General features: G+C 41.8%; 2 protein-coding genes and 2 non-coding genes across 4 annotated transcripts; all 4 read left to right on the top strand.

Moving 5' to 3' along the window:
* Nucleotides 1-279: 279 nt before the first annotated feature.
* slc25a39 (solute carrier family 25 member 39) lies at nt 280-7,324 on the top strand. Its single transcript, XM_084925180.1, has 12 exons — nt 280-514; nt 2,199-2,304; nt 2,419-2,478; nt 2,608-2,658; nt 3,122-3,231; nt 3,328-3,395; nt 3,829-3,953; nt 4,050-4,223; nt 4,954-5,063; nt 5,802-5,883; nt 5,966-6,046; nt 6,127-7,324. Exons 2-12 carry the CDS (start codon nt 2,208-2,210, stop codon nt 6,243-6,245), a joined length of 1,077 nt encoding a protein of 358 aa, XP_084781306.1. The 5' UTR covers nt 280-514; nt 2,199-2,207; the 3' UTR covers nt 6,246-7,324.
* Nucleotides 7,325-9,603: 2,279 nt separating this feature from the next.
* On the top strand, nt 9,604-13,581 carry rpl3 (ribosomal protein L3). Its single transcript, XM_084925178.1, has 9 exons — nt 9,604-9,704; nt 10,235-10,427; nt 11,192-11,360; nt 11,716-11,851; nt 12,055-12,241; nt 12,328-12,590; nt 12,670-12,765; nt 12,900-13,019; nt 13,446-13,581. The coding sequence occupies exons 1-9, from the start codon at nt 9,702-9,704 to the stop codon at nt 13,488-13,490; spliced, it is 1,212 nt and encodes a 403-aa protein (XP_084781304.1). The 5' UTR covers nt 9,604-9,701; the 3' UTR covers nt 13,491-13,581.
* On the top strand, nt 11,892-11,983 carry LOC146388083 (small nucleolar RNA U83B). Its single transcript, XR_014800163.1, has one exon. It is a non-coding gene; the product is annotated as a small nucleolar RNA U83B (small nucleolar RNA).
* Nucleotides 13,242-13,374, top strand: LOC146388082 (small nucleolar RNA SNORA54). The gene has a single exon (XR_014800168.1). It is a non-coding gene; the product is annotated as a small nucleolar RNA SNORA54 (small nucleolar RNA).
* Nucleotides 13,582-20,421: the final 6,840 nt, after the last annotated feature.

Here is a 20,421-nt window from a genome sequence, read left to right as displayed (position 1 = left end):
ATGTTGACTACAGTTTATTTATCAATGTAAACGTCTGGGAGGATTTAAACGCGGCACTTTAATTACAGTGTAATGAATGGATGTCCCTTTTTTTCTTGTGTAAAGTGTGATGCTTCGTTGTTCAAGATACGCCTGACTAACGGAAAAACTGGTTTTCATGTGTCAGCGAAGTGCAATGGGTCCTCCAGGTGGCGCCAGAGCAACGGTAGCGACAGCGGGGGGGCGGGGCCAAGCGAGTCCATTCCTGATCAGTCCGGATCTACAAATCATGCGCACAGGCCTCCTGCGGTTATGATACGCCCATGACTGCGCGTTCATGATTATGAAGTCTACGTGCACAGCTTGTAACCTGCACTCTAAAGCGAGCTAAGCTGCCTCCAGTAAGATGTTTACGGGTTATCCACGATGGAGCACCCGAATAATCAGACGAAGCACGGCAGAATGGTGTAGCTCTTAACTGATATGGGTGAAGACACCTGTGTGTTTCCCGGCAACGCTCATAGCTAAAGCAGAGGTGAGAAACGTCGCTTCTAAACAGCTAGCTAGCTAGCGACTCAGATAATGTGCAGTGAAACGCAGGTGGCTGACAGCACATTTCAGAAAGGTTTGCTTCAGTGAATGTGATCACTGCATTCACAGCTGCCTTGAAAGGCAGCTGTTCCTCCTCTTATCTATCTGGACTTCAGATGTTTTAATTCTATTACAACCAAAGTCAGCTAACTTAAGTGAGGAAAAGAACACAATGTCCCAGCACGCGATGTATTCGTGCATCCGCTGTGTTGTGCAGCAGTTTTTTTTGTTTATTTTGTTTTGTTTGCAGAGAAGCATGTAATCTGCAGTTTCTCATGTTCTGTCAGCACATGTGAAATGTTTATCTGGCGTCAGACGTGACAATTATCCATGCAGCATTGTGTAAGAGAGATTAAAAAGGGAGAAGGAGCTGTTGAGCTGCATGTGTGTTGTGGGCACTTGGTGGAAGGAGACTTGGCCAGACAAAGAAGCTTATTGGGAAGACCAAGACTGAGGGCTATTCTTATCACTCTAAACTATAATAAAGTTCAGCCAAGGAAGCAGAGGTCAACTACACAGTAAGGAAGTTTTCACAATGCAGTGCATGTTTTCTTTAACTTTATTTTGTTTAAACAAAGTTGTCTGGGGTTTTTTTCTGCAACATGCTCCATTATTTAGGAGTGGGCAAGAAGGCGAGGCATGCGTGTTATAGATAAGTTATCATAATGCTTTAACAACTCCACCTACTGTAGACTCACCCTTCCTACTCACATAGAAATCACTTAAATTTGTGTCAAATAGAAATGATGAACTGGGTCTTAACAATGAACTGAAATACTGTCAATAACAGTGCTTTTGCTCCTCCAGATGTTCCACTTCCTTTAAGTTGTTTCTTTTTATCATCATATAAATAAGCCAAAAAAAAAAAAACATGGCTTCCAGTTTTGTCTGGTTTATATTTCTTAATTTCCTTAAATTCAAGCTTCTCAGAGTTAATTCTGAGCATTATATGACAGTTTAACTCTTTGTAATGCATGGAGATGAATACAAAGTCTGTGAAACTTGAAAAGACTTTTAAAAAGGGTTTTTAGTGACAGTAATTTGAAGGCTCTCAGGAGCAGGAGTCACACACTAGGAATCGTGATCTAACCGGATACTGATCCAGCTGCAAACTCAGTGTGTGGTTACTGATCCTTTGAGTCACTGACACTCCTTCCTCACAGTTTTACATAACAGGGAGATAGTGTTGTGTAAAATGGTAAGGCAGCTCTGTCAAGTTTAGTTAATATACACCTTGTGTTATCTCAGTTTACATTCTCACACATGTGTAATTATACTTTTAAATTTCACATTTAGATTTGCTTTTTTAGCTTTTTGACCCAAGTTTTTATTGTCTGAAAACTTTTAGTTGTAGTTTATTTTTCAAGATGGGTATTACAACATAACTACACTATTCTTGACTCCAGAACTGCAAGGATTAGACAGGTTATTGAATAACAACTATTAAATTAATCTCAAACTGCTGCTGATAATTGATCAATTAGTTTGAGTGCAAGCCCATGTTTGAACCACTACAAATTTTTTAAGGGTGGAGAGTTTTTTTTTTGTTTTTTTTTTAAAGCTATGGTTTTAAATATTAATGTGATTGAAACCTTGGTGTGACACGCTGTTTCTCTTGGTCTTGACAGGTTGGCAGGATGGGCGAGCGAGGCGTCAGTGGCCCCGTGGCTGCGATCTCTCCAGTGCAGCAGATGCTGGCCTCTGGCACTGGAGCCCTCATCACATCTCTGTTTGGTGAGAAAGAAACAAAGGCTGGAGTTATTCTCTGTGTCTTAGCATTGGCACTCAGTTAATTGTTTATCAGCTCTTGCGTGGTTGTGATAACTAAATTCATTCTTGTGTTTGCAGTCACGCCACTAGACGTTGTGAAGATCAGGCTGCAGGCTCAGCAGACACCGTTCCACCAAGGTAGGACCTCTTGTTCTTTTGTGGTTTACTGAGTTTGCTTTTAACATGTTTTACTGTGATGCTTTGCTCTTAACATTAACCCCACTAAACCTGACCTCCTGTGTGTGTGCTCTGTCCTTCGTTTCATAGCTTCAGCGTCTTTTTCTGCTCCGTGGGATGGTGTCTCACGTCATTCCAAGTGTAAGTATTTGCCCCGCCGTTGCTAACACTCGATCGGATGTGGCTTAGCATACCTGGTTTTCTGCTTCAAAAACAAATGTCTTCTGGTAGTGAAAACAGAAAGTTCCCCTTGTAAATACATTCATGTGAATTCTGCCTCTTTTTTTTTTTTTCTTTTAGACTTTATTTGAAAGGTTTCTCGGTAATCGGCACTAAATAAACAGGCAGAGGCAAGGACAGGACTGTTATCTACAGAGCAGCTGTGCGGTCATTGCTCTTGCCTGTATTATTAATGACATTTCTCTCCTGTGTGAAGGCTTGTGTGACTCAGTTTAGGAAACACTTGTAGCTTCACATTGCTATTGTGAGATGTGCTAATTTTGTTTTTTAATCATAGTTGTTTTTTGTTTGTTTGTCTTTTTAATAGCTAATAATCTGAGTTTGGTTTTCTCTTCCTCTGACCACCTCATGTTCCTCCTCACAGGGAAGTGTTTCCTGTATTGTAATGGGCTGATGGATCACATCTATGTTTGTCAGAATAGAACCAGTTGCACCAGCTGGTACAAAAAGCCGACTCAGTTCAGCGGGACTCTTGTGAGTAGTCATGCATTAGTGGCTTTGTTTTTCCTACAGTTGGTTTACAATTAACATCATATAAGCTCTCTTTTTTGTTTTTTGTTTGTGCGACAGGATGCATTTGTGAAAATCACTCGCCATGAAGGTCTTCGGTCTCTGTGGAGCGGGCTACCACCAACTTTGTGAGTAACATCTAGTAAAGTTTCAGTACTCGTAGAATAGACACAGAACTGAAGTGTAGGAAGACCTAAATTCAGAATTTAATTTCTTAAACTTTAAGTAAGTACAGTTTTATTTTGAAAGAGTGTAGTATTTGGAGCATTGCACTCAATGTACATAGCTTCAACTGAATTAAATATCACTGAGTTTTAGAGAAAAGGAAACCGGGAGTGTCTTAGAGAAAAGAGAAGAAATTTAAAAACAAAAAATTAATAGCAGAACTTGGTCTAATAAAGTATTTCCTTGCGCTAAAGCTGCATTTTAGTACCTCTGACACGTCAGTCTCATTCTAGTAAAAAATTTGCATATTATTATAATATTATGAGAACTTTCCATTGATATGGCGCAAAGTGTACAGTTCCTCTGTTCGAAACCTTTGTTTGTTTATGTTAACAGGGTGATGGCAGTACCTGCCACTGTCATTTACTTCACCTGCTACGACCAGTTGCGGGACTTCCTGAGATTCGGTGTGGGTCTTCAGGGCAGTCATGTCCCTCTTGTTGCTGGGGGTCTTGCCAGATGTAAGTGCATGGAATAAAACAAAAACTCCCCACACAGAAATCACAGCAAAGTACTGACAGTGCTCTTTAAGTGAAACCTTTGTGTCTGTTTTGCAGTGGGAGCCGTGACAGTGATTAGCCCACTGGAACTGGTCAGGACCAAGATGCAGTCCCGTCAGCTGTCTTACAGCGAGCTGCGGACATGTATCCGCTCTGCTGTGGCCCAGAATGGACTTCTGTCCCTGTGGAGGGGCTGGGGACCCACCGTTCTCAGAGATGTACCCTTTTCAGGTGAGACACATCATGTTGATTACACTTATCATGCCAGTGCGCCACAGAAACTTGTCTAACCACTCGTGCAGCATTATTTGATACCTTCCGTCTGTTCTAAACAGACGTCTTTTTGTTAAAATAGGACTCTTTCCTTGTTGTCATCCATGAAACACTTCCAGAAGCCTCATAACCATAAGCTTATGAAGCTCACTGCTATAAATCATAAATTAGCTCCACGGATTTGACAAGGAGAACATTTATCCTAGACCCTTGATTTAGTTAGTCTCCCATAATAACCTCTTACCCTTTTCGCATTGAAAATCTTATAGAGGCCCCTGGTAACAAAATAGGTGTAGCATTGTGCTTAATTTTTACTGCACCGCATTTGAGTTGCAGAATAGATTTTTTTTATCTTTACCAGTATTTATTGACTGTAAGGCTTCCATTTCCACTTCATTTAACTATTTTGATAAGGAGGAAGTAAAAACGTCAATTTATGCTGCTCTTTGTCCTGGTAATTGGGACACGGAGAGCGATTGTCTTCCATAAATTCTCTAGCGTGCTGCTGATGTTTGGAGTTCTTTCTTTTGAGTTTGCAGCCAAGAGGAGCTCGTACTGGTCAAAGTTAAGTGTTGGTTAATTTCAGAGAATTTCTAAATGTATAAATCCACAGAAGAGCAGCTGAAAAGACAATAGTTTGACTCTAATATGGACCAAAGTAACAAATTACCAATCTCTGTGTTTGCAGCTTTGTACTGGTTTAACTATGAAATGGTGAAGGCCCGGCTTTGTGAACAGTCTGAAGTTCCTCAGGCCAACTTCTCTATCAGCTTTACTGCAGGAGCTGTTTCTGGAGCAGTGAGTACTCTGCACACCTGCCCTTTGTTACAGTTGTTAAGCATGTTAAATGTTAGGATATCTGACACCTGTACTGATATCACTGAAGCAGAGTTAGTTTCTGCTTGAACCCAAATGATAATAAACTTTAAAAAATGTGCCGCTATGGAAAACAGTGCTTTCTTTTGCTCACCTACTGCGATTACCGTGCTCATAAATTTATGTGAATGACTTTATAACACTAAAGCACCTGATACCAAAGTCTGAGAGACTGCATTGGATAACTTGGGGGAATCAGGCCAGTGTCGGTCACACATTCACACCGTGATGTTACTCGAGCAATAATTACCCAACTTGTGATATAAATAGTTTCCTTTCAAGTGCAGCTAACATCTACTGCAATTCATGAAAAAAGAACTTTTAATCATGGTGGAAATCCACGTAACATGCACTAATGTCTGCAATACTGCACTATTGTTTGTTTTCTTTATGGACTGATCTTTGTGCAGAAACATTAAGAGTCTGAAACTCTGCAGATCCATTGTTTAAGGGAATAAAAATAAAAGTCTAACTTTGCTGCCTGTAAAACATTCATGCAGATGTGTATCTAACTTCAATAACTCCTTTTGTGATGGCTCTTACTGCCCAGTAAACCAATCATTGCTGAGTAAATGTTTCCTGTGTAGCCCTGAACTAAACTGGCACTTAGTCATATTGCATATAGCACAGTTTATGACTCTTTCCGTCTGCTGTGTTTAGATCGCTGCAATCCTGACGCTGCCCTTTGATGTTGTGAAGACTCGCAGACAGATCCAGCTGGGAGAGATGGACACTTTGGGAGGTCTGCGCATGACATACGTTCATGATGTAGGCACTTATGTTGTGTGAAATTTACATACTGATGTTCTTCTTATGCCCTCTAGTTTCTGTGAAGAGAACGTCATCCACCTGGCACATCATGAAGGAAATACGGGCCGAGTTGGGCTACAGGGGCCTTTTTGCAGGTACACATTTATCCTATTGTATGCCAATTGAAACTTACAATGTGTGCTTTGCATAAAAATAACATGTTTATTTTCCCCAGGTTTCATGCCCAGGGTGATCAAAGTGGCCCCAGCCTGTGCTGTTATGATAAGCAGCTATGAGTTTGGAAAGGCCTTCTTCCAAAAGATGAACCTTGATCGAGAGCAGCTGGCATTGTGAAGGCTGTCACTGTGCCGCTGGTTGTTTGTCACAGCAAAACATGCACAGAATAATTCAGGACAGGTCTGAAGAGTCAGCCCATTTGTGGAGATTTCTTTTTTTGCAGATCCACCCACCACTTACCCCGCATCCCTGGACACAATAAGGAGCCTGAATCCCAGGCAGAGATTTTCTGGGACCACCAAGTTTAAAGATAGAAACTTTGTTTAGTGGTTATGTAAAGGAACATGTACCAAATCATTGTAGTCTTATTGTGCTCTCATTTTTCCAATGAAACGGAGGAAATGAGGAGTAAATCTCAGTGAAGACCCTGAACCTGCTCACCTGCTATCCAGGACAGTGGGGGAGGGAAACCACCTTAAAGGCTGCATCCTTATCGGGTGAAAGGAAAATGTTTCTTTTCCTGCACTTTGGATTGTGTGACAGACTGCATGGTGTGTGCAGGCCTGAAGACTTCCTGTCAATGTAAAGCATGACAATTTTGACATTTATCTGCTGTGTAGATGAGTAAATGATATGGTTCGTATGCTGGATAGATTCGGAGCAATCTTACGTTTGCAAAACAAGTGCTGTGAAATGAAATCATAAAAAGCAACTTAAGCTTCCTTTTAAAAAAATGTTTGTAAATGAGGAAAGCCATACTGTGGGTGTTCAAGGATAACCTTACATTAGTTTGGCTAAATTGAAGCAGGCCTTATTGGAATAAATAATACACGTATTCCAATTACGTGACATAATCTTCTGTGAAAACCACTGCAGCAAACTTCTCAAAAGTCACAGATGTCACCAAGAAATGTTGGGAGACTTGTTGCAAAAAGCAATAACAAAAAGGAGAAAATCTCCTCTGCTCATAAAAGTTTTGGACTTCTTATCTGCAATGAACAAAAACACTGGGTCATGGAACAAAATATTTCTGCCTTAAATTGCAAGCTAAATGTGATTGTGTGTCCTTTGTGTGTTTTCTTTTTTGTATGTGCGAAATCTGAAGGTGGCTTCATCTTTATGCAATGAGTGACTTATTTCCTATGACGTGGTATTGTAAATGACCACTATTTAATAAAATGTCACTTATGCGTTAAGTTATGTTGGCTCACTATTTATTAGATTACCCAATGGGCACACACATTGATTTGGGATAAAAGTAATTTTCCTTTTAAATCACCAAACAGAAAGTTTGAAATCTTTGGCTGATTGTCTGGATGCTCTCGTCCTGTCCCTAGCATCTGTTACACCAGTCCTCTGGTGTCCTCATATTTCCATGAACCGCCAAGGTTTTGCTCTTTTCCTGGCAGCTCCATTTTCAGGATCCTTTGTCCAGTATCTACTATCCCTCCTCTGTAAATGTCCAAAGCACCTCAAACCATTTGACCTGAGCTCTCCCTCTGATGTACTCATTTCTAATCTCCATTCTGGTCACTGCTGATGAAAATCATAAAGTCTTCTGCTCTGCTGCCTGACATTTTATTAGTGCCACCATCTCCAAACCATCACAGCAGCTCTCACAACCATCTAGTAAACCTTCGCTTACACTTTTGTTTGACCGCTCCACCCACTCCAGCAATGGTACACTTCACCTCCATTCCTCAGGCACCTTCGTCTGTCTTCTTTCTCTCATTTTCTTCATTCATCAGCTCCTCCAAAATACTCTTTCCATCTTTTCAAGACACTCCTCACTTTTTAGTGCATTTCCATCTCCTTAGCCTATCCTGCCGTGCAGCTTTTCCGTTTCCTCTTAGCCAGTCAGTAGAAGTCCTTTTAATCTTCCTTAGTTTCCACCCTCACATCCAACTCGCTATAAGCCTTTTCCTCTGCCGCCTCTCTCTATTTGTATGCAACTAGCCTCCCAGTACTCCTGTTTACTTTCTGCATTTTACTATCCGACTTAGAATATTTTCTTGTACTTCCTCATTAAACCACAAATTTTACCTCACCACATTAGCAGCAAACATAAGGACTAAATGCTTATTTCTACTTGTATAAATATTAATAAGTCCTACTATTAATATTAATAAGTCCCCTACACACAGACAAAACATATTAAGGATTGTACATTAACATAAAGCTGTTGTACACACACACACATATGAAGAGAGAGAGAGTATGCATAGTATGCAAACGGCTACCAAACAGCCATCATAATTCGTCATACAATGAGAACAGGACAAATCAACAATTCACAATGACTAATTAATATTAAAATCTGTAACATAATGTATTGTTTAGAGTTTAGTCTGTTACTGTTGCTATTTTTACCATTTCTTCTTGGAGCAACTGTAACGCACATAATTTCCTTAGGGATTAATAAAGTATTCTGATTCTGATTGTTTCAGGATGACCTGCCATTATCCAATGACACATCTGCTTACCTGTATCTTTTGCTCGTTTCTCCTCCTCTTCTTTTCTCTTTTTTCTAAACTGAGGACCTGATGGCTTTGAACTTTTCTTGTCCATCTTCCATTGGTTTTAATTTTGCACTCCAGTATGAACAGCCATCCCTCAACCCAAGGATCACCACAACATGATCTAACACACCTACACCTTAGTTCACAGATTCACTTTGTCTAGGGTGCATTTCTGAGATTTCACACAACCCAGGATTCAAATCATGTTTACATAATGGGCTTGGATTTACAACATTATAAATGAAATGCGCTCTATTTGGAAGCAGCCGGCCCCCCTCCCCTTTCGACGGGTTGTGTGTGAGACTTTAAATCATCAAACTGTGAATTTTAAATTGTTATTGATCCCTTTATCCCGAGTCCTAAAGTGTATATTTATTTTCTTACTCTTCTTATATATATTGTTTGTTTACTTGCACTGCTGTAACTGGAGCCTTGTCGTCTCGTCTCTCTATATACTGGACTGTAGCGGAGATGACAATAAAGTTTACTTTGACTTCGGCAGCAAGCAGGCGCACCGAGGGCTCTCGCGCTCACTTTTCGTGTATAGAATTTCGAAAAAACATCGGTGCAAATTATAAGTCGGTATTATAATGTCTGGTGTTTTCGTGTTTGTTGGTTTGTTTTTATTTTGTTTTATTTTGCGAGTTGGTTATTAGATGCTGCTCCAGCCGGTCAGAGAATCCCCCGCCGCCCCGCCCTCTCCTCTCTGCGCCGCAAGCAGCAGGCGCACCTCGCAAACGAAGGGCGCCCTTACTCCCAGGAAATGGGCGATAGAAAACCGATCCGGGCAACCGCCCGTGTCGCCCGTATCTAAAACCGCTACTGATGACCAGTATAACATAAAAGATTGTTCATACTGTGTATGAGCGTAACGCAAAATTTGTGAAAGCAAACAGCGGCATCTAGTGGTTTATTTATTTTACTACAGATACTCGTTACCAACCAGGGGTGGAGCTTCTTGGAGGATTTTCACGCTGACTCTCGCGATATTTGCTCTGGTATATACAGGCAGTTTGCCCGTCACCGGGCCTCTTTCAATCGGATCGGAGACGAAATGGTGAGCAATCCTTTGTTGCTGCTTGTACTCTGAGCACCAATCCATTTTCTATCTGATGCATCCCACCTATTTGACATGTATAAGAAACGCAGTTTGATTTTAGTATATATTTTATGACAGTCTTGTGTAGATTTCACTGCTATTTTCATCCCAAATATAAGATTTCGGTATGCGTGTTGAGCGACTCTGGGGCCAAAATGGCTGCTTTAATTAGGCCGCTCTCCACGTTTTAAAGTATTTATTTTGCCTATTACCGCCTCAGTCTCCAGTAACTTATTTTATTAAAGTTGTGGATAAAATGGATCGTCTTAAAGCTAGGGTTCCTATTGTGTGGACTCAGTTTTGACAGCCGCACGGTGCGAAGTGCTAAAGACGGTTAGCTAAGCTAGCACGTCGAATCTAGCGTGGTAAATGAGAGTCCACGCTGTTTTAGGTGGAAAATTTACCTTACAGGTGCTAGGAACCGTGTGTATAACGGACACTTCTTGGATACACAAGATTAAATTTTTTTTCTTCTTCACTCTTGGCAGTCCCACCGTAAGTTTTCGGCTCCGCGACACGGATCCCTGGGCTTTCTGCCCCGCAAGAGGAGCCGTCGTCACCGCGGTAAGGTCAAGAGCTTCCCCAAGGATGACCCCAGCAAGCCCGTTCACCTGACTGCCTTCCTGGGCTACAAGGCCGGCATGACTCACATCGTCCGGGAGGTAGACAGACCTGGCTCAAGTAAGTGCAACTGGTCTGTAAATTTAATACAGCAAAACCCTCGAATTTAAAAAGCAAAGTCATAGTTGGTGATCGGACCTTTTTCACAGCAGCAACTTTAGCTTCTGTCTGCAAGAGAAGCAAGTGTAATAAATGCATGACGATGCATCTTAACTTGATCATTGTTGATGACTGTGGTAAAGTTAATGAAAGCTACCAATCGCCTCCTTTTTCAGCATTAGTGTTAAAGTTTGGAATTGAAAAGAAAAACGCAGTTTTAAATTATTTCCTGAAAGTTTGACAGCCAGAGAAAAAATGAGTGACTGCCATTAATGGCAGAGTAAGCACTATTTGGCAGGTTCTGTTGAAATGTCACTGTAATAATACTTATAACAAAGAAAATGTAATTAATGATAGTAATTGCGTAGATGGTCATTTGTATCTATGGGGAAGTGAGCATTTAATAGCTTTCTAGGGGATCTTGCAATATACAGATGACTTTCAAACTAAAAACCTGAATAAGTTTATTCGGCCGTCATTCTCATCTTAATTTTATTTTTTTGTAAAACAAGCCTCGTCTGCAGTGAAAAAGGTCTAGGGTTAGTTATGGTGTTCTGCCTGTGATGAGTCTCTCGACGGGCGGACAGAATGGGTCTATAGCCCCTTGCTGAATGTCGAGCACTGAGCGCAGTTTCTACCATGAGTAAACAAATCTAATGAAGAGTTGAAGAAGTTACTGGTTATATCAATTATTAGTCAAAATTAATCAACGCTTTCTCTTACAGAGGTGAACAAGAAGGAAGTGGTTGAGGCAGTGACCATTGTGGAGACTCCTCCCATGATCGTGGTTGGTGTTGTGGGTTACGTCAACACACCCCGTGGTCTGCGCTCCTTCAAGACAGTCTTCGCTGAGCACATGAGTGATGAGTGCAAGCGTCGCTTCTACAAGAACTGGTGAGTCTTGGGGACAAAATGAAACTCATCCCGTTGCAATGAAAGTGCTTGAAGCAGATGTTAGTTGCTGGTGGAAATGTTAGGAACTGCATTTTCACTGAGCGAGTCTAACATCACGGTGGCCCTCTGTGGCAGCTCCGCTCAGGTGCCCCGTGCCCTGATGAGCTCCGGGCTCCTCTGGCCAGTGGAAAGTGCTTCTTAGAAACTGTGCCATGAGCCGAAATCCTCACTAGCTGATACAGCCCTTCTGTCCACACGGAGGGAGGGCAAGCAGCTATGCACTGCGTTCTTCCGCTGCCCCTCATGGGGGTTATGAAGGACCTGTGCCAACCTATGTGTTTCTTCATGCTCTCAGGTACAAGTCCAAGAAGAAGGCTTTCACTAAATACTGCAAGAAATGGCAGGATGAGGAGGGCAAGAAGCAGCTGGAGAAAGACTTTGCTGCCATGAAGAAATACTGCCAGGTCATCCGTGTCATTTGCCACACACAGGTTGGTTTGTTCCCTCGATTTTCTGTTGATTTTCTTGAATGTTTGTCAGTGACGAGACCACGGAACTTGCGTCAGGCATGGCGCCCGAAACTTATGAGGATATCTTCCATGCTGCCTTCCTTCTGAGACTACATAGCTAAAATTATGCAGTGCTCAAAAGCACACCGATAGTTTCTGTCCTAACCAGGCTTTGTTCTTTGCAGATGCGTATGCTGCCCCTGAGACAGAAGAAAGCTCATCTCATGGAGGTGCAGGTGAATGGAGGCACCATCTCTGATAAGGTGGACTGGGCCCGTGAGAAGCTGGAGCAGGCTGTGGTTGTCAACACAGTTTTCACCCAGGACGAGATGATCGACATCATTGGTGTCACTAAGGGTCACGGATACAAGGGTAAGATACTTGAGCCTCTTTCACAGCATCAGCTGCTGGTTGAACCTGAATTTATCGTGACGCTGACCGAATGTCTCAACTCTTAGGCGTCACCAGCCGTTGGCACACAAAGAAGCTGCCGCGCAAAACCCATCGTGGTCTACGTAAGGTGGCCTGTATCGGTGCCTGGCATCCTGCCCGTGTGGCCTTCTCTGTGGCCCGTGCTGGTCAGAAGGGTTACCACCACCGCACAGAGATCAACAAGAAGATCTACAAGATTGGTCAGGGCTACCACCAGAAGGACGGAAAGGTGGTGAAGAACAACGCCTCCACAGAGTACGATCTGTCCAACAAGAGCATCAACCCCATGGTAGGATCTTTGACACATCTGTACTTTGTGTGTCAGCACTCCAGCCTGGAAGCTGTGATTGACCTTGTTTTAATTACAGGGTGGATTTGTCCATTACGGAGAAGTGAGGAATGACTTTGTCATGTTGAAGGGCTGTGTTGTGGGGACCAAGAAGAGGGTGCTGACTCTGCGCAAGGTGAGACTAAAGTAAAGTAATTAGTTGTGGTAGTTGACCAATTTCATACTGGGATGATTTTTCTTTTCTTAGACAAAGTTAGGTAAGCAAGCTCTGGGATATAAAGACTTGATTCTTGTGCTCTCTCTCTCCAGTCTCTGCTGGTGCAGACAAGCCGTCGTGCCCAGGAGAAGATCGACCTCAAGTTTATCGACACCACCTCCAAGTTCGGTCATGGTCGCTTCCAGACCGTGGAGGAAAAGAAAGTTTTCATGGTAAGACTTTGTTCTAAAATGGCTAGTTTCAGACGGGTTAAGCAGACGACAGGCCCAGGATAAGACGTGTGAGGATGATTTTGATCTGAGCCATGCAAAGCTACTCTAGAATTAATGAATAAAGTGGTGAAGCTGGAAATGAGCCCAATAAGTTCCCCATTTAAAGACACTGACCCCTAAAAGTAAAAGCTTCGTAACACGGCAGTTAGTTTTTGAGTTGTCCTGCACTGTTCGTAACCTGGTTCAGTCTTCAGTATGAACTCTGGGTTCCATTCCAGTGCCACAGTGAGCTCCAGTGAGGCAGGGGAGCAGTGCCTCTCTGTGCTGGCTCCCTGTTCACTCTCTGGGAACACGTCTGCATCGAGCCAACAGGAAGACCATTAAGTATTGTCACATGATTGATGGTTCTGTTTCTCTCTTCCACAGGGACCCCTCAAGAAAGACCGCATTGCCAAGGAAGAGACTGCTTAAAGTCCCGGACTACAATGTCTCTGCTACTTTGACTGTCACCATCTTCACTGTTCTGCAGAGTTGTTCAATAAAAACAAAAGATCAAATAACAGCCTTGTCTTTTTTTAAATTAACATACATTAAGCTACAAAAAGAGCTTGTATTACAAGTAGGAACTCTTTATTCAACTATTATGGTGCTACTTTGATATCAACGGGTGCTGAAATTCTATTTTGAGGCCTAAAATTTGCACTTTATCAGCTGCCATGTTTGCAGCCATACCTGGCCATTTTGGACATGAAGGAAGAGCTGACAGGGTTCAGCTAACAGGTGTTATGTCAAAGGCTTAAGGAAAACTAAACGGGCTGCATCTCGCAGCAAGTCGCCTCAAATAATTTAAATTCAAATGATGGTTGAGATGTGCAGTTAAGTGAATGAAGTTGACCATGCACATTTACTAACTGGTCACTTCGAGTATACTTGTACTGAGTTGTGCTTGCATTTTCTATCAGAAGTGCTTTAAAATTGGAACAAAGAAATGAGATGGTCCTGATATCACTTACTGCAGATCCAGGATGCAAATCTCATGTTGCATCACATCCCATTGGATTGAGATGTGGTGACTAGAGGCCATAACAGTGCAGTGAACTCATTTTCAGGTCCAAGAAATCATTTTGGAAACTACTGGAACATGATGTACACTGTGATCTAAAAGCAGGCTGTGATGTTCAGTTGCTACTAAGGGCTGAAAATGTACCCAACATCAATCCACCAGCAGCAGCAGCCTGAACTGCTTATACAAGGTGTATGAGATGTCGTCTTTGAGCACTGACATTAACAAAGTATATTCACCCAGATACGTTCTGGTTTTCAGACCATTCTCTGTAAACCCTGGAGATGGTTGTGCAAGAAAATCCCAGATTTGCAGTTTCTAAATCAGAGCAGGCAGTCTGGCACCAACAACTGTGCCACATTCAAAGACATTTAAATCACCTTTCTTCCCCACACTTGATTTGAACTTGAGCAGGTGATCTTGACCATGTGTTCATGTGTAAATGCACCAAGTTACTGCCATGTGATTGGTCAATAAAATACATTAATTAATTGCATTAATGAGCAGTTGAACCTAATAAAGTGGCCAGTGAGTGAAGGATTAAAGCAGCCCGACACAGTACAGAACACAATGTTCAAAAGTACAAATATTCACCAAACTCAGTAGTTTGGTGGGTACAGAGAGAGTACTGCAAGGCCAACACAGAAATTAGCGTAGCCCTGGTTCCATCACTACACAAGCTGATCACAAAAATAAGCAGTGAGGAAAAAAGATGTTATGATACTTATTTTATTCAACAAGATAATCTGATAATATCATGATTTTTTTGACACATAAATGCAATGGCAAGAAGAAAAATTATAAACTACACAATGCTGACTACAAGGTCACCATCTCCATGGTGTGATGACGCTGAATGTCCCTGAAAACTTTTTTAGTGTCATTGTCTTGTTATGAAACTCCTTCTCTGGCACAGCTTTGGAATAGCTTCACAATTCACAGGTGAAATATTTACTTCCACACCTCATGTTGTAGAACAAAATGTGAACATTTCTAAAGCTTGTGTTAGGAATAGACCTTATTCAAAGCAAAGCAAACAAAAACAACCTCTTAACTTCAAGGTGAAGAAGCCTGAAAGTGCAAAAAATCTCATAAAGCAGAATGAAAATGAACAGAGTATACATCATTACACTGCAGGGAATGAGTGAATACACATACAGTGAGTTACGTACAGTTTAATGTGCCCACTGAGCTTGTTAAGTGCGTCCCGTCTCTGCAGCTGAAAAGGTCGGCGTCAGCTGTGATGAGAGCAGCCACCTATGCAGAACTGATGGACGGAAAGACACAGAGTTTCGCTAACATGGCATGTTTTAACAGGCTATATGTGTCCTTGAGCTGTAACGCTTGCATTCAGCTGACATCAGAACTCGAGCAGTTGCTGTACGGTAATTAAGCCCCAGCATCATCCAGTCCGACTCATCACTGCCAAAAAACTGAAAAAACCTCTTCAGCAGGTAATGAGGAAGACCCTGAGAGGGTTCTACAGGCCATTTAGACGCCCCGCAAAACGCCTCTCTGAGACATCCCTGCATAATATTAAGCACTTTTAGCAAAAATGTCGATCTACTGTGAAGACTTTCAAGGTCCCTCCCACGTCCTATTAACCTGAAAGCCTAAAGAGTTGACGTACGATCGTTCTCTGTTCAGCCGCATTTCAAGAATTTGACATTTTCTCTATCAAAGCAGTTCCACATCCTCCAAAGGACACTTGTGATGAAGTGTTTCTGATGTACATGTAGAAGCAGCAGGAGGAGGAAGCATGGTGAAGCCCCGTGTCACTGTGGACAGAGGACAGTCATGGAGATGGGCCCGCTCTTACATAATCACCTCCAGGGGCTCTGACCTCTGCCCTGCTGCAGCACAAGCAGAGCTGCAGATCAAAGCAGTGGCAGAGCTCGGCTTTACGTAACCCCGCCCCCCACAGCCTCCCCGCTAAATGTGATGCTGAAAGGGCCAGAATTATAATGCCGTTAATTGCTCCCTGTATCCCATTCAGATGAGTCCAGGTGTCCCAGCAGGCACTAACTTTATGACCCCGTGCATCTGCTCAAACAGCATCTCTGTGCACTTTTCACAAAGCCCTCCCTGCACCATTTCACTCTATTAGTCCAGTCCTACATCATCTCAAACAAGCTCTCTTTAGAGCTGAGGATGAAGAAAGCAGGTAGGAAAGGATTTAAGAAAAAATCGTGTTTTTAAAGCGCCTGCAGACACGGCTGCACTGTGACATGGAAAAGGCCTCGACCCTCCTACAGACGAGCAACACACCAGACTGAAAGAAATAAACACATATTTGTCGTACTTGCAGTTGTTTGTGGTCAGGTCACATTATGGACGTTGCTTTTGGGCCGTGTTTGTTAGTTTGTGCTTGTTCTTCTTCTCTCTTACTTTATGTCTCAGTTGTCTTGCAAATTTTTATGGTTATGATTAGGTCCTTTGCAAAAAAAGGTATATTTTCCTATTAATTTGGGATCAGTTTTTGGTTACTTTGCACCACTTTCTCATTTTGTTTCCATGTTCTATCATATTGTTATTCTGTTTCACTTTTTACTCACTATTGGAATCAGTTGGCCTCTGTTTTGCATCTCTGTGGCGATTTTTGCCTATTTGTTATAACTGTGTGTGTTTTGTGGTAATTTTTGTATCTCTTCTTAGTCATTTTGCATCAAGCTGGGTTTATTTTCTATCTGTGCGGTCTTTGATTGCTTTGCATCCGTTAATGGTAATTATACATCTGTGCCTGTTTGTGTCTCAGTAATTTTATGTTATTTCATTGTCATTTTATTGCCTATGTGGACACTCTGTATCAGTGTTTTAGCAATTGTGTGTATTTTGTGTCTTTTACATTCATTCTGCATACATTATTATCATAAAAAATCTGGTTAATTTGTATCAATTTCTGTCTCTTTTTCCTCTGTTTGTTGTTTGGTTGGTTTTTTGTATCTTTATAATCATCTTTTTGTGCTTATGTTTGTTTGTTGTGGCTGTTTTTGTTGATTATCTTCCCATAAAAAGTTCTTACCTTCTGGTTTAGTCTTCCATCACCTGAAATGAGCTTGCATCAAAGCTGGGGATGAATGAAGCCAGTACTGTTTGTGGCTCTTTTATGTGATTCTTTGTGTGTATGCATGTGTGTGTGAGCTACCATGCAGTGGAACCTCCAGTCCAGTCTTGTGGTAGCAGCTGTTCTTAGTGGGACAGCAGCCAGGTAACCAGGGTGCATGCTGGGACAGCGGAGAGGAGGGCCAAGCATTTGATTTATGTGAGTGTGTGAGAGTGTGCACAGTTGCTTGCACATATAAGTAGGTGTGTGCAACTGTGTGTTGGTGTGCCTGCTGGCATCGTCAACGTCCGGCTGGCAGAGAGTCAGAGGCAGGCCGTCCTGCAGTGTCGGGGAAGTGGCTGGGTGGCGCCGTGGCGTGGCGTCTGACAGGAGGACAGACTGTCGGAGGGGACGACCACACGCTCAGGACCATTATTACACACGGAGGAGGCCACAGGCAACAACTGGTCCAACAGTGACTCTCACACTGCTTTACTCCTCTAAAACCCCTTTTCAACAGATACATGATCAACAGTTTTTTGTATTTATTAATCTCGTGAAAGCATTTAAAACCTGTTACGTTCATCCTTTTCTTACTCTCAGCTGCTACACAAATATTTTTTGCCAACTTTGGAAAATCTTAATCATCTTAATCAGGGCTTTCTGCATTTGTTTTGTTGTATCTGCATACAGATGAAAGGTAGCAGGGCTCTTCAAGGAAAAGGCGATGCGTCTCACATGTGTGAAAGCTAACCTGATGGACGCCATGTAGATTGTTTCATCAGTAATGATCAAAGCCAAAGATAAATAAAGCCATGAAGCACTTTTACAAAACAAATTCTCTCTACCAAACTCTACTTTTGACTATTAATGTTTAAACTTCTAAAGAATTATCACCAAAATGACCAAACATTTAAAATTTCCAGTTTTTGCTTTTATACTTTTATGTTCATAATCTCTCCATTATAAAGTTATGGAGAGCCTTTTCCAATGGTTTTTAACCTCCAATCAAAAATACAACACAAATAAAAAAAGTATTTTGTAGCAGCATGTTCCTTGGCTGTGTAGCTTTCACAGGGCCTAAGGATGTGTTTTTGTGGCTCCTCTCCTGGCATGTGACAAACAGCAGTAATGTCACAGTGTGTGGAGATATAGGGTGAGGACCAAGCTGTCGGATGCAGGAGGACATCCTGAACTCCAAAGCCCAGATATACTGTATATTCACTAAGAACCCTATTTCTGACACAGACACAGAATCAGTCAGGACCTCATCTTTTCCATTTCTTGTGTGGTAAAACCTTACATTAAAATGCACATGCATGGATGTAGCACAGTTGTGATAAAGCAGTTATTTCCAATATTATAAGTTCAATTTTGACACAGTATCGATAAATCATTCTGTATTATCATCAGTATGCGATTATCCTGATGCTCTCAAACACATTTCACACTTCATTGTGTTATGAACATCTGAACCATCACACAGCAACAGGCAGGACATGAGTCACACTACAAAATTCATCTGCCATCAGAAACCAAAAAAGAAAAACAGTTAAGAAATGGATCACATCATTATGCAAAAAGGTCCGCAGTTCATTTGTGCTCGTTGTTTTTTTTTTATACTCAAAAGGTCCTCATGAGTCACATATGTGGGACGGCCTCTCCAGAAAGTGGAGCAACTTGATATTCATTCATAACCAAAGACCCAGTTCCTCAAAAGCATAAGAAGGTAATGGTTGACACAACAAACAGGCAAAACTTTCAAATTATTTATTTCACAGTCTGGTAGAATGTCCATTTTTCCCAGTGCGTTCCAAACCTTGCAGTCCAAAGTTTCAGGGAGAAGGTCAGTTTCACAGATTAACTAGTAATTAACTAGTATTAACTAGAGTGTTTTTATGTATCTGAAGCCTTCTTAGTTGAAGGCTATAAGTGGCTGTCTTGTTTTTTTTTTTTTTTTAATTCAGTCAGTTCATGCTCCAAATAAATAAGACTAAAATCAAAATAAACCTGTAACTGATTATTGATCATCTTCAGTACCCCATCCAACCAGCTAGAAGAAACCACAGGACAATCCCAATGACATCAAAGACATCCCCACACATTGTTCATCAGTGACAATGTTCAGTTACTTTATTATTTGAGTTATGAAAAACCTTAAAGTATTTTTTTAGTATCATTCCCCTTCTTGACGTGGCCGAATGTATCTTAGCATCTTTCTCCTACCTTAACATATAATGTGGAGGGACCTCTATTTTGTAAGGTTATAGGATATTAGACAATATGAGGTGATATCTTTACTTTTCCAGTATTTATTCCTCCAGTCAGTTGAACTGGTATGCAGACGTCAGACAAGTGTGCTGCTACAGTGTTACAGTTTAACTGTGAGCTTCATCACAGCTGTTGGGACTTTTATTTTACTGTTATGAAGTTTATTTTACAGTATTTTTGGGGGGTCCTTCAGCCTAAATTCAAAGTGTGGAAAAAAGGCATAAACAAGCAGAGAGCATTTTCTCTTCTTCCTCCGAGGCATCAAATGATGTAGACATTTTTGGCTTTTTTGAGGCTTAAAACTCTTCAACCATATCGCGTTCAGCATTGATTAGGACTATAAGGCCTCACAGACAAGTCAGTGGTCTTCTTTTGTCTGTGTCTCTGTAGAGGACAATGAATCTGAGTGCTTCTCTGGGGCCTGCCAGACTGCAGCTCCTGCACCCCTGCACTGTGGCATCAGTATTCCAGGCCCGTTCATGGACACGGCGTTCCCTGAGCTGATGGAGCAGGCAGCAGCTCTGCACTCCTTCTCCCATTGTACCACCAGAGGGCAGAGCACAACACTGCATTTTCTTCACGCATCCCAGAGCACTTTGTGTGCTGTAGCCTACTTAGGTTCTTCCTCTTTATATCCCCCTCTTAAAAAAAAAAGTCCTCTATTCAGAGTTGGATTTAAAAGCGTTAGATGGTTGGTAAAACAGCAGTGACACGGCCTAGACTGCTCTTCGGTCCATATGATGAAGCTTCTTGCTGCTTGTACGTATCAGCAGTGGGGGTGATGTAAATGTGTCATTTCAGACTATGTTTGCTCCACTGATTTTTTTTTTCTTTTCAGCTGGTTGCTTAAAGCTCTCCATTGCTATTCAACTCTACATGACCCAAAAATAACCCGAGGTGAGCGCTGTCAGCAACTCCTCCATGGTCAGCACAAACAACACACACATGTACCCGCACACATGCTTGCTCATGCAGATCCACTGTTTGCATGAAATGGGAAAAAAATACAAACATTCCCATGCATG

The sequence above is a fragment of the Perissodus microlepis genome, chromosome 4 (genome assembly GCF_051167445.1).
Source record: "Perissodus microlepis isolate ML-2025 ecotype Zambia chromosome 4, ASM5116744v1, whole genome shotgun sequence".
Classification (NCBI taxonomy): domain Eukaryota; kingdom Metazoa; phylum Chordata; class Actinopteri; order Cichliformes; family Cichlidae; genus Perissodus; species Perissodus microlepis.
This window is presented reverse-complemented; position numbering and strand designations above follow the sequence as displayed.

Excerpts from the sequence above, each read along its gene's own strand:
- slc25a39 (XM_084925180.1), top strand. The coding sequence starts at position 2,208 with ATGGGCGAGCGAGGCGTCAGTGGCCCCGTGGCTGCGATCTCTCCAGTG. Across the intron at positions 2,659-3,121 it reads TGTCTCACGTCATTCCAAGT|GGAAGTGTTTCCTGTATTGT; the intron begins GTAAGTATTTGC and ends TCCTCCTCACAG. Across the intron at positions 3,396-3,828 it reads AGCGGGCTACCACCAACTTT|GGTGATGGCAGTACCTGCCA; the intron begins GTGAGTAACATC and ends TTATGTTAACAG.
- rpl3 (XM_084925178.1), top strand. Across the intron at positions 10,428-11,191 it reads GGTAGACAGACCTGGCTCAA|AGGTGAACAAGAAGGAAGTG; the intron begins GTAAGTGCAACT and ends TTTCTCTTACAG. Across the intron at positions 12,766-12,899 it reads GGGTGCTGACTCTGCGCAAG|TCTCTGCTGGTGCAGACAAG; the intron begins GTGAGACTAAAG and ends CTCTCTCTCCAG.